Genomic DNA, 13811 nt, shown 5'->3' on the forward strand with positions numbered 1-13811 from the left:
CATCTGAGGAGCTTGTTAAAGACAGAGATGTTCAGGTCCCAGATCAGATCTTCTGAATTGGAATTCCCTGGGAAGGTGCCTGGACATTTGTGAACTTAACAAGTTCCCCAGGTGATTGTGGAGTATTCTCAAACTTGAGAACCGCCGTCTTAGCCTTGGAGTGGGAGTTGAGCAGGTGAAGGAGAGTGGGAAAGAGGAGGTAGCAGCAACAGAAACCCAGGGAGCTTAGAGAAGACTCAGTGAGGAAGACAAATCTCCACTCCATCTTTATCTCCCCTTAGTAAAAGTGGTCAAATAGAGGGGGTTGGAAGTCTCTTCATGCAGACTTGTCCTACTTCTGACAGATTCACCATGTGCAATAAGAAAGAGCATTGAAAGAAAACTCCTTTTGACTTTTAACTCCTTTAAAAGCAGTAAAAATAGCCTTCTCTTTTGGAACACAGAAGGGAGGTTACCAAGGGCTGGGAGGAATTGGGAATGAGGAGTCATTGTTTAATGTGTACAGAGTTTCTGTTTTGATTGATAAAAATGTTTTGGAAATGGATAATAGAGATGGTTAAGCAACATTAAATTTATTCAATGCTGTTTGTGCACTTAAGTATGGTTAAAATGATAAATTTTATGTTACATATGTGTTATAATTTAAAAACCTGATCTTTTTGAGAGATGGAATCACAGGAGCAAATGATGTACAACTTTAGCAGATTGCTGTTGCTCCAGGTGTGTGTGTGTGTGTGTGTGTGTGTGTGTGTGTGTGTTTACATAATGGGACCCAACTCATGGCACCTGATCTGACAAAGTACAAACGTACTTATCAGAGCAAGGAAATAATTAAAACTTTTGAAAACAGAGGGCATTGAAAATCTGATCTAAATAGGGGAGATACCTGAATACCCTTTTCTGCTCCCTTTGTCTGGTTGGGCTCTCGGTTCAATATGACTCCTCTGTGCCTTGTAGAACAATATCTCTAATTTCACTGTGCATTGAAGTCACCTGGGGACCTTGTTCAACAGCAAATTCTAGCTTAGTAGATCTGAGATGAAACTCCATCCTTCATTTCTTTCTTTTTAAAAATATTTTTTAGTTGTAGATGGACAGAATACATTTATTTATCTTTATGTGGTGCTGAAGAGCGAACCCAGGGCCTCACACATGCTAGGTGAATGCTCTATCACTGAGCCATAACCCCAGCCCCAACATTCTACATTTCTAACAAGTTCCCAGATAATGCTTACACTATAGATCCATACTGAGGGGACCATGTAAATCTAATCTTGGTTCACCACCATAGCATGCTCAGCTAAGTTATGGCACACAGAAGAAGAAGGTGCTTAATAAATAGTTATTGAATGAATAAAGGAGTCTATTAGGTTGGAACAGGAGTTTGCAGGGCAGAGTAGTCTTTGTGTTGAGCTACAGCATATTTGGGGTATTTCCATCAATCACTCATTTTGTGAAACTACCTCAAACTCTGCAGAACGAAGACGTTAGTACTCAATTATTTCTAGCCTTTGCACCTTGCAGCCTTGACTCTAGTCCTTGAAATAGTGGCCCTATCTGTACAGAGTTTGCAATCTCTGAGGAACCCTTGCCATAGTCCACAATTCCTGCAAACAAATTCTCTCCGCCCCACGAATGAGCAGAGTGAAGGGAACATGCCTGTGTGGGATTTTCCTAGCTTTTGGCACCTGAGTAATTGACGCCTTGGCCTCCTCCAGATCCAAATAGCCTTTTTAACAGCATGTAACAAGGAGGATCGTAAAACAGGTAAATGTAATAATATTTCCATTATTTACTACTATCGTTTATGATGATGATAACGACAGTTAAGCGATGAAGTATGTGGGGAAGTTGGGGGAGGGGGCAGAGTGTTGAGAGGCCGAGAGAAAGAGGAACTACATCTCCCAGAATGCTCTGGGAAAGCACACGCCGCGGCGGCGCCCCACCCCTTCCACGACCAAACACGCCCATCTGATGACGTCACAGAGGTGACGTCACGGCGCCCAGAGCGAGGCTGGGGTAGAGAGGCCGACCGAGCCGGAGTCGTCCGCTTGTCGTGGAGGCTGCTAGGAGCCGGAGAGAGGGTGAGCGGGCGGGCAGACGTGCGAGCTAGAGCAGGCAGAAGGGAGCGTCGCGCCGCGCCGCGCGGAGGAGAGCCGAGGCCTGGCCGCGGCGGAACCACAGCCGGAGAGGGCAGCCCGAGCCGGGCGCCGCGGGGTCCCCACCCCCACTCGGCCGGACAGTGCCCGGTGTTTCCCCGTGCGGGGGGCGGCGGCGGCGGCTGACGGGACCCGAGAGGACCGCAGGGGGTTGCCACCTCCGCCGAGGAGCCGGCGCGGCCGCGGGCTCCTCAGAGCCGGGGGCCCGGGGCCCGTGACAGACGGGCCGAGGAAGGGAGAGAGGCGGCGGCGACACCATGTCATCCCCCAGTCCGGGCAAGAGGCGGATGGACACGGACGTGGTCAAGCTGTATCCTTCTTGGAGGGGGAATTCGGGCTGCGTGTGGGGGCGGTGTGGGGATGCCAAGGGCACCCCTGAAACCCAAGAAAGGGCCTTGGGGCACTCGAGGCCACTGTCCAAGACGCCCTCCCTCCCCCAGTGCCTACGGCGGCTCCTTGGCACCTCCCAGGAGTCCAGGGCCTTTTCAGCTCCTCTTTATCTGCAGCACCCCGAAATATGCGTTGCTTCTCTCTCTCTGCATCCCCAGAGCCCGTGACTTTTCCTCCACAACGTTTGGACTCCCTAAACGGCTTTTTCTCTCCTTTTTTTTTTTTTGGCAGGATTAGCCACCTCTCTTTTCATACCGAACCATCTTCAGGGTTTTTCTTTCTTGTTTGTTCACCCTGGATTTAGGTACTCAAGGTAGAAATTCCCTAGAGGGAAGCCTTTCTCTCTTGAGATGCCCCCATTCCTTCTGCTCAGTGCTTCTTGAACTGGGGTAACTAAAGCGACCTCCTTTATCCCTAATTCCTTTCTATATTAGGAAGAGAGTAGTCTGCTCAGGGCCCCTCTTCTAATAAAGAGCTCTGTGTGTTTTAAATCAGAGAGTCCTGTTAAGCTTTCTGATCTCTAGGAGAACCTTCCTGTTTTCCTTTCCACTGACAAAGCCTCTCCCACCCATAGTTGTATGCGGTGAGGACCCCCAGGCCCTCCAGCTAGCCACCCTCCATATTGTGGATCTGACAGCTGGGAGGAAAGAGAGAAAGACGAGCTCCTGGACAAAATAGTCCCTGTACTATCCTTTTGAGCAAAACTCCCTCTGTGAGGGTCAGGCTCTTTTGGACTGCCTGCCCTGTCTTGCCAAGTGACACCCTTTATTTCCTGTCCCCCTCCCCCCAACTTATAAACTCCAGGTTGCAGTGGGAAAGCTGTAACTGATAAGAGTCCTTCAGGCAGTGGTTTTGGTTGGAGGCCAGACTGATTATTTCATGACCAGCTAGAGAAATTCGCGAAGGTTCCTGAGACAAATCAAGGGATTCTTTTTTTTTTGAGGGAGAATTTAGAGGGTGGGGTGAGCCACTGTTCTGAATAGCTAATCCCTAGGGAGAGGGGGAAGAGGGAATGGGGGGTGGTAGCTTGTGAAAAGCAGTTAAAAAGTCCTGTCTCCTGTTTCTCTTTCTGCTTCACCCCCATCCCCCCTCCATTTCCCCCTGTTGCAGGGTTTTGTTTATATAACTCAAGTTGTTTGGTTAGATTCTTCAGGTGAATTACTCTTTTATTTGTTACTGTTTTTGATCGACTATTTTATCTCTTTGTAGAGATCAATGATGATTGTCAAATGCTTAGTATGGAATTTGGTAAAGTTTTTAAAAAGTAGTTTTTGTATATGATATGAAAGTGGGGGATGGGAGTGAAGTTGCCTGGGCTCTTGAGATTTTTTTTTCATAATCTTTTCAGGAATAAAAAGGTGTTTTCTCCTTGCTGGGGATAGAAATTGGCTAGAAATTAGGAATACCTGATAAATTTCTAAATCTAGGGTTTCAAGTTTAGAATTTTTTCAGGGGTGGGGTGGGGTGGGAGTAGTAGCAGGGATTAGGGAGCAGCAAATAATAATGTACCAAATATGTCTAGACACAAGTGAAAGCAACTCTTTGAGCTGTTTGTAGCTGTGATTGTTTTGTAAATGTGTGAATGATACTAGTAACGTTGGCTTTTCATAAGGTTGCAGGAAAACTTCTATTACTGTGTGTACATTTTACACAAAGCAGTTTGGGGTTTTATTTTTGTTTAGAAACTAGGAAATGACAGGGTGGCAGAGTCTTGAGGTATTTTTATCTTCAGAGTTACTGTCACACCTAATGCAAATTTCTACCTAAGGGATAATTGGGATAGAGTGAGGGAGAGAATTCCAGGTGTTTTTGATCGATGTCAGAGCCTCAAATTATGTACATATAGAGATTTAAAAAAAAAAAATCCGAGGATAAAGAGTGAGGCCTAACTTGACCTGATGCCTTTTCCATACAGTGCCTTTTGTTCATTTAGTAGTTGTGGCATCTAGAATGATTACCGCATTTAGGAGCTGGGGTGTGGGGGGTGGAGAGGGAGAGGAAAACAGACAAAGAACAGCAGGGTGTCTTTTTTTCCCTCCCCCTAAGTGGCTTATTTCATAGCTTATTTTTAGTAGAAGATGAAGAAAGGCAAAGATGCATTGGCCTTCTGTTCTTTCCCCACCTTCCTTCTTGCTGACAAAAGAAAGCTGAGGCGCTTTAAAATTGTAGATCTCTGAGATAGGAGGATAATAGTCTGGGTATTTAAAAGCCAGAGGTTATCTTTATTTTGTGTTTATTTTCTGGTGTAATTTAGTTTGGAAGTTAAAATTTTTCTGCTTTCCTTGTGTGTGTGTGTGTGTGTGTGTATGTGTATGTTGTGGGGGTGAGTGATTTTTGTGGCCTCCTTTCTCTCTTGAATTCACATTAGTAGGCCCAAATGGGGCCCACAATTTTTTAGTAAGATACATTTAGTAAAAAATTGAAGGGAAAATTCTCCAACCCATTACTAAAATGAGTATGATTGTGTGAAAGGGCTAAGGATTGGAAATGAAAGATGGTGGAGAGGAAATGGAAAGAAAAGGTCTGAAGGAATTTACTTACTCCTTGGCCCTCACTGCCCCTTGATGATTTCCTTGGTGTAGAGGCTGATAGCTGGTTTCATTGCAGTCTCCTGTTTCAGCCCATTTTTGTCTGTCTCCTGAGCATAATTATACCACCAAGATTTACAGCCTGGCAGGGAACCTATATAGTAGGAAAGTAGCGGTGTGGGGGTAGGGAAAGAAGAGGATGTGTAACTAATTGGCCACTGCTTTCTGCCACCTTGCTAGGTTCTTTCCAGATACCATCTCTGATTGTTTTTTGGAGTCAGTGATATTTCTTTTGTGACGGGTTGGTAGGAGGAGAGCTGACTCCCAAGTTATGCAGGGAGTGAGTGTGTTTTGCACGGATGCACTTAATAATCTGCTGGGCGATTATACTCTGAAACTCTGACTCATTCATTGTTTCCTTTCTGATCCTCTGCTTAAGGGTTGTGCAAACCTCCCTAGGAGCCTAGAAACTGATTTACATGACTTTTGAGTGCTGTAGTAATGTGTCCACATCTAAGAGCTTGCAGCTAGCCCAAATCCTGTGGAATAGTGTGGCCATTTGTTTGCAAAGTCAGGTGGATTGGTGATCCTGTGCTGTTCTCAACCTGGCAACCTCCGAGGTTCTCCATCTTCAACTCGCTGATTTAGATTGCCTGAGAACTGGGACTCCGGTGACCTTAAAGCGTGATTTGCCCTAAAGGAATATCGGTTTAAGTTCTCCCCAGTGGAGGAACAAAGAGCTCAGATTACATGGGTTTCCTTGTTGGTGGGGGTTACTCGTTTCACCCTGTTGCACAGCCCTGGTGATCCTTTTATCTGTGAACCAGTGGCCCCTGCTGAAGGCTAGAGCTGCTTGTTTTGGAAAAGCGTATGCAGGCAAAAGGCCGCAGGCAGAGCTCCTTGCAGCTCATTGGTTGCTCTGTTACTACCCGGAAAAGGAGGAGGGGTGGAGCTACTAAACAGCTGATGGCGTGTGTGACAAGAGTGTGTTTACATACAAAAGAGGTGTGGGGGCTGGGGAGACCTTGTGAGCTGGACCAAAGTGTGTTTTTAAGAGGTAGTAATAGGAAAACCTGATTTGTTAGCGAATAAGAAATGTTCAGGAAAATTAAGACTAGAAAAGCAGATCTGTTTATAATGGAGACTTGGCATACACATATTTGTTACTGTTGTAAGATTTGGAAACTTAGAATACCAAGAGTTTTCAAAGACTCTATTTTTCAGAGAGAGCTCAGTAACAAAATAGGATATGCTACTTCAAATGTACCTAACTGACTCATAGGGAGGTTTTCAAAAGTATGTTAGAAATGTAAGCTCCCCTTTCAAAAGCTTCAACAGTGATGAAAGGGGCAGTGTACACTGTACTTACAAATGGCATGAGTTTTACAGAATCACTTTAGGGTTTCTGTAACAAATTTAATGTTTGAACACCCCTTTTGTGCCAGTCCAGACATGGAGTTTTTTGGGGGGGTAGTAGTGAAAATTCAGTGCAAGTGGTCATGATGCTTATGGAATTAAAACAACAACAATTTTTTTTTTTTTAATCAGAACAGTCTGTGTCAGGTCAGCTCTGCATGCATCACCTTGCTGTTTGGGTAACTTGTATTTAGTTTCAGAATTTTAATTATGTGAAAAGATTAAGGGCTAGGGGATGTAGTTTATTGGTACTTGTCCACCGTGCTCAAGGGCCCTGCGTTTGATCTTCAGCACCATCACCAAAAAGAAAAAAGTGTGCAGTGGGGTATTTAAAATATACTTTGAAAAACCTGAAACAAAACCAAACATTAAAATGTGTAACCATTTGTTTTTGACTTCAACTTTGGAATTTTGTTGTTAATGGATAGTTATTCTGTCCCTAAGTTGTCTTCGTTACTCTTTAATTTCTGTTCAAAGTATAGACAATTCTGTAATCTTTTAACTAGCTCCAGTGTCAATTGGGAACCTGCGGTTTGCCTTTTATTTCCTGTGGCCTCTTGTTTAGTGAGATGAAAGATGGAATAGTCTTATGGTCTTCAAGCTAAAAGTAAAAAGATTTGGCAACTCCTAGTGTTGTGAATTTGCTTTCCCTGCTTAGATTTTGGTGACAAATATAACATACTGGTACTTATTTTGGTTAAGCAGGAACCTACATGAGTAAGCATTGACAACTTCAGAACATCTGATTCCTGCAGTACATTTACACACAAGCCTAAAAATTACACACAAGCCTAAAAATTTAGCTTTTAGAGGGAAATAATCTATTGCAGATGTGACCCATGAAAGTCCCTTTCCCTGTTTCTGTGCATGCATTAAAACAATCTACCTTTGTTGGTTTTTCTAGCATTGTGATTTTCAAGCTCCTTCACCAGTGTTTTTCACATATATACATACACCATACACATATACTTGTTATTTTGGTTATTGTTAACAGATTTAACGGTTCTAAGAGCTATTATTTTTTTTAGGCTTGCAATTCAGACCTTACATTACAGGGCTTACAATGTAATAGCATTTTACCTATAGACTCAGAGTATATGTTTTAATAAAATAGTAAAAAGACTTAGTTGGATTATAAAAGTAATAAGGTAATTGGGGAAAATACAGGTTACCATAAGGGAAAGAAAACAGTCACCCATCATCCTATACTTTAAACAATAGTTCTTAAACTTCAGTTTGATCTTAATCACCTGAAGGGTTTGTTAGAACAGGTTACTGGGTCCCACCCCCAAAGTTTTCTGATTCAGTAGGTCTAAGTAGTTCCCAGGTGACAACTGTTGTGCCTGGTCTCAGCACCATTTAATAATCATTATTAAATGTTAATTTTGGGGCTGGGGTTGTGGCTCCATGGTAGAGTGCTTGCCTTGCACGTGTGAGGCACTGGGTTTGATCCTTAGCATCACATATAAATAAATAAAGGTATTGGGTCTATCTACAACTAAAAAATTTTTTAAGAAGTCAACATTTTGCTGTTCTTTCATATCAGTCTTTTTACTCTCCCTAGGATATATTGTTTTAAACCTGTTGGTCTTACTGTATGTGCCTGCTGTGTTTTTGCTCAATATTTTTGCAACTGTTATTCCCAGTTAAAACTATTAGATATAAGGAATAGCTCTTGTAATATGTCCTTCCATAGCTGTGCTATTGATTTCTTTGCCATTTTTTATTGAATAAGATTGTAATGAACTTCTTTGCAGCTCAGTGGTCGAGCACTTGTCTAGCATCCATGAGGTTCTGGGTTCCATCCCCAGCACCACCAGAAAAAGAAAAAAAAAAAAAAACTTTGCTCATAAGGCATTTTCTTAAGGTTATTCCTATTTTCCAGAAATGAAATTCTAGATTTTGAAAAGCAGAAATTTGAATTAAAATATTTAATTGAAAAATAGGTCCCACATTCAGTGGCCTCATTTATTTTGTTGCAGTTTATTTATTAAAAAATGTTTTTAGTTGTAAATGAACACACAGTATCTTTCTTTATTGGTGCTGAGGATCAACCCAGTGACACTCACATTCGAGGCAAGTGCTTTACTACTGAGCTACAGCTCCAGCCCTATTTTGTTGCATTTTTGTTGGTGTCATTTTGTTACAGAAGTAGCCTGGAATAGTGATTAAAGATGAGTTCTGATTTCTTTGTTTAAATGTTCTTGTTTTTTTGTGATAATCGTTATTCACAAATTAGGTATACTTTGGGTATCTACTATAAGTAGGTAAGTTAGATATGTTACATTCATGAACACACAGCTCTGAATGGCAAGAGCTATAATATTAAAATTAATTTTTGGTATCTTCTGATTTTTTTTCCCTTTTCTAGTGAGATTTAATTGACATAATCTGTACATATTTAAAATGATTTGGTAAATTTTAAAGTTATAGATCACACACGAAACCTGTGTCACCATAATCAAAATAGGTACTCTACCACTAAGCTACATCTTCTGTCCTTTTTGTTTTTATTTTGAGGTGGAATCTTGCTGAGTTGCCCAGGCTATCCTCCAATTTATGACCTTCTTTTCTCAACCTCCCCAGTTTTGGAGTTGGGATTATGGATGTGTGCCACTGTGCCCAGCTTTGAATTTTCTTCTCTCTTTTTTTTTTTTTTGTACTGGAGCTTGAAACTAAGGGAGCTTTACCACTGAGCTACATCCTATCCCTTTTTTATTTCTTATTTCGAGACCGGACCTCCTTAAATTTCCTAATCTATCTTTGAATCCTTGAATTTGCAACCTCCTGCCTCAGTCTCCTGAGTACCTAGAATCACAGGCATGCACCACCACAACTAGCCAAGAACTAAATTTTCATTGTGAAATATTTTTGTTTTGTAGACCTTTGAAATGGCACTTTTTTTGTGGTACTAGGGATTGAACCCAGGCCCTTGAGCATGTTATGTATGCACTCTTCCACTGACCTACATCCCCAACCTGAAATAACATTTCCATAATTATGGTCACAAATACCTATTTAATATTTGTATTTGCTAAGAAGATTCTGTCTTTTTGTAAAGATAAATACTTTTTTGATGATGATGCCTGTATTGACGTGAATTTTTTTTTGTAGTACAGGATATTGAACCCAGAGTGGTGTACTACTGAGCTACACCCATTTCCCTCTTTCATTTTATTTATTTATTTATTTATTTATTTATTTATTTGTGGTACTTGGGATTGAACCCGAGGTGCTCTACCACTGAACTATATATATCTCAAGCCCTTTTTGTTTTATTTTTTTGAGACAGAGTCTCATTAAGTTCCCCAGGCTTGCCTTGAACTTGGGATCCTCCTGCCTCAGCCTCATAAGTAGCTGGGATTATAGGTGTGCACTATTGTACCTGACAGAATTTGTTTTTAACATGACATTACTTTAGCACCTCCAGTGAAATTTATATCTGTTTACAAATACTTGCATAATACTCTGTATAGTATCTTCAGTTTATGGAGTGAACTTAGGTAAAAGGAACCAGTAGTAACTCAGTGGCAGAATCTGAAATAGATTTTAAGAGGTTAGGATATTCCTTAATAAGCTTTTCTGGAATTTTTAAAAGTTTTTAATATGGTATTTAAAAAAACTTTTTGACCTCCCATATGAGTTATTTAGTAGCCTAATAAACATTGTCATAATAAAAAGCTGCTTTGTAATTGTTACTATTGCATTATCTGGTAAATTAAGAACACTTGAGTTTATATTTGGTATTTTATTTAAAATAACATTACTGACAGCCAGAACTTTTAGTTTGGCTAACAAGAAAAAGAACTTGGTTTAAGTCTATTTTAGGTTGGAGTCAGTAGCAGTGTGTTCAGTGAGTACTGTTTCACTGATCAGACACAGGGATTGTGCTCTGAGCATGTAAATTAAAATGTATTTCCTAATTGCCCAAGTGAAATTCAAGTGTAGTATAGAAATCTGTGCAAAGAAGTCAGCTTATGCTTTTTGAGAGGCTGTTGTTGGCATTAGTGATTCTAATAGCTCAGTATGACATTTGAGAGGAATTTTTTAAAATCTTTTATACTGGGGATTGAACCCACAGATACTTTATCACTGAGCCCCCAGCCTTTTTTATTTTGAGACAGGGTTTTGCTAAGTTGTCAAGATTGCTCTTAAACTTGTGATTCTCCTGCGTCAGACTCCTGAGCAGCTGGGATTGTAGGTGCATGCCCACCTGAAGTGTGTGTTTTTTAATTGTTTTTTTTTTAGTCTGAATTGTATTTTTATGGATAGGTTCTATGGTTTTGTGTAATTCTGTGTACCTTACCAGATTCTTGAGGAAGGTGACTGGCTGGTTGTAGCCCGGTTCTTGTGGTATCTGCCTGTGCCCAACAGAACTCAAATCCCCAAGGGCCAAGAGGGAAGCTCTGTAGGACAGCTGTCTGCTCAGAGGATTGAAGGAGCCTTTTTACTTTCCCATGGAATGTATGGCATTTAATAGGTGGTTTGAATAGGTGCTCATGATTTGGCCTGGCCCTGTGTAGAAGTCTGGAAGGAGTAAGGTAGAAGCTTGGCTGGACCTTGCCATACCACTCTTAGGAAGATGGGCATAGCTGGTGGGTTTGTCTTTGGGCTCATAAAAGGATCCTGGGCAGTAACACTAGGAGGAACCATAGTTAGGGATTTAGAAAATACTACTTAATGGGAATAAAGCCTTTTTTTCTTTTTGGTATTGAGAATTGAACCTAAGAGGTGCTTTACTACCGAGCCACATTGCCATCCCTTTTTTATTTTTTGAGATAGGGTCTCACTGAATTACTTGTGGTCTTGAACTTGTGATACTCCTGCCTCAGCCTCCTGAGTCACTGGGATTTCAGGCATGTGCAGCTGTCACACCCAGCTGAAATTGTGTTGTTCAACCTTCTTGGTTGCTAACTCTTTTTTTTTTTTTGGTAGTATTAGAGATTAAATCCAGGAACGCATTAACACCTAGGTAGTTCTACAGTCCTTTTTATTTTGAAACAGGATCTTGCTAAATTACCCACACTGACCTCGAACTTGTGATCCTCCTACCTCAACTTCCTGAGTTCCTGGGATTACAGGCATGTGCCACCTTGCCAGGTTTGGTTTCTAACTTTTAAACCATTTTTATTGAGGCATTATGCATGAAAGGATATATTCCCTACATCTGAGATCATTAATGTAGTTATGCATCTTCTTTTTAGTATTAGGCAATTTTTTCCATGTTTCATATTTTTATCATGTACACTTTTCAGGGTTTCTTGGATTATAAAATCTTAGTTGAAGCAATATAAGTAGAAAACTAGATACAAAGTGTGCCTGGTTGGGACACCTGAGAAGCAATTGAGTTGCCACTCAGCCTAGTGAAAAATAAATTTTGTTGTTTTGTTCCATTGCTGCCAATGTAACTTTGGTTCTATGGATTTTGCTTTTTAGTCATTTGACTTTATATTGCATGGACAGTTTTTCTGAAAATTTGATTAATTAAGAAGTTCAGAGGTCAGGTGTGGTGGCACACGCCGACTCAGGAGACTAGCAGGAGGATCACAAGTTCTAGGGCAGCCTGGGCAACTGAGCAAGACCCTGTCTCAAAATAGAAAGGACTGGGCATATGGCTTAGTAGTAAACTTATTTTGTTTAGAAAACAAAACAAAAAACCAACAAAAAAAGTTCAGGTAAACATTTCCACAAAGTAGCATTTATACAAGGTTGATTCAGTTAGAGTGTGTCCAACAAGTATAATATAGTTGGATATATTGTTTTCTGGTCTTAATATTGACTGCTGGTTGTTTAGTACCCTTTTTCTAATCTTTGAATCTAAATCTGCAAATAAATTATTAAGTCTCCTTGGCAACAGCTTGAAACTGTATAATCTTTTAGAAATATTTTTAGTTGTAGATGGACACAATACTTTTTATTTTATTTATTTTTTTAATGTGGTGTGAAGGATCAAACCCAGTGCCTCACATGTGCTAAGTAAGTACTCTACCACTGAGCTACAACCCTACCCTATATGACCTTTTTATTTCACTCCCCAGGAAAGGAACTGGCTTGGTTGGTTGGGATTTTTTTGTTTGTTTACAACAAATGGTTATTTTCATAGGCCTTAAGTTCTCACAGCTGTGAATTGGTAATTGGTCAGATCACTAATCCAAACTGAGTGTATCAAGAAATCACCCCAATATGAAAATCAACTGTCTTCTATTAAGCTAGATATTAAAAATATTTGCAGGGCTGGGGTTGTGGCTCAGTGGTAGAGCACTTGCCTAGCATGCATGAGGCACTAGGTATGATTCTCAGCACCACATATAAATAAATAAAATAAAGTCTATTGGTAACTAAAAAAAAAAATTTAGAAAAATTTTGCAAAAACGAAATCATCTCATGAAGTTGCTTTTGGGCAGTTTAGGTTCATATTACAAATTATATTCTAGTTGATGAACACAGGAGGGAATGCATTTTAAGTGCTTGTATTTTTTAAAATATTTACTTATTTATGTATCTTAGTTTTAGGTGGACACATTATTTTGTTTTTATGTGGTGCTGAGGATCGAACCCAGTGCCTCATGCATGTTAGGTGAGCACTCTGCCACTGAGTCACAACCCTAGCCCCTCTTAAGTGCTTGTATTTTTTGACGTGAATTTTAGCTCTTTATTGTAATTTGCCGTATTGCTTAAAGTATATTTAGTATACCAAAATATAGAATACAGTGTGTTTGATAGCAGAATTGTCAGATGAATTGAGAAAACAAGCACTGATCTTGGCAACATGAACATTGTTAGTGTCTGTTAACTTTACAAATTTGAGTGATTCAATTCTCTCTAGCTGCCATCTTTTTTTTAATATATATTTTTTAGTTGTAGATGGACATAATACCTTTATTTTATTCTTACATGGTGCTTAGGATTGAACCCAGTGTCTCATGTGGGAGGAAAGTGCTGTACCATTAAGCCACACTTGGAGCGAGCCCCCCTAGCCATCTTGATAAGAAGGGAAAAAAAATTCCTGCTTTTTTGCCCCCTGTTGTATTCTAAAAGATGTTTTTTTTTTAAACTTTTTTTTTTTTTTTAGTTTAGATGCACACAATACCTTTATTTTTATGTGGTGCTGAGGATTGAACCCAGTACCTTCCACGTGCAGGGCGAGCACTCTACCACTGAGCTACAACCTCAGCCCATAGTTTTTGTTTTCTGCAGTGCTGTGGCTGGAGCCGAGGGCCTTGCATATACTAGTGCTCTACCATTGAGCTATATACGCCCAGCCTTAAAACCTTAAAGATTTTTGGAAAAACAAACTACCTTTTTTTTTTTTTTTTTT

At 40.4% G+C, this 13811-nt stretch overlaps 1 protein-coding gene across 2 annotated transcripts in view; it reads left to right on the plus strand.

The window, feature by feature from the left end:
- The first annotated feature begins 1972 nt into the window (after positions 1–1972).
- Positions 1973–13811, plus strand: part of Ube2h (ubiquitin conjugating enzyme E2 H) — a 98734-nt gene continuing 86895 nt past the window's right edge. The window contains exon 1 of one of the 2 annotated variants that reach the window (XM_015493833.2): positions 1973–2469. In XM_015493833.2, the coding sequence (XP_015349319.1) occupies positions 2417–2469 (53 nt within the window). In that variant the 5' untranslated portion in view covers positions 1973–2416. The remainder of the gene's footprint in view (positions 2470–13811) is intronic. The other variant, XM_015493832.2, reaches the window with a different exon arrangement.

The sequence above is a fragment of the Marmota marmota genome, unplaced genomic scaffold (genome assembly GCF_001458135.2).
Source record: "Marmota marmota marmota unplaced genomic scaffold, marMar, whole genome shotgun sequence".
In the NCBI taxonomy this organism is placed as follows: Eukaryota; Metazoa; Chordata; class Mammalia; order Rodentia; family Sciuridae; genus Marmota; species Marmota marmota.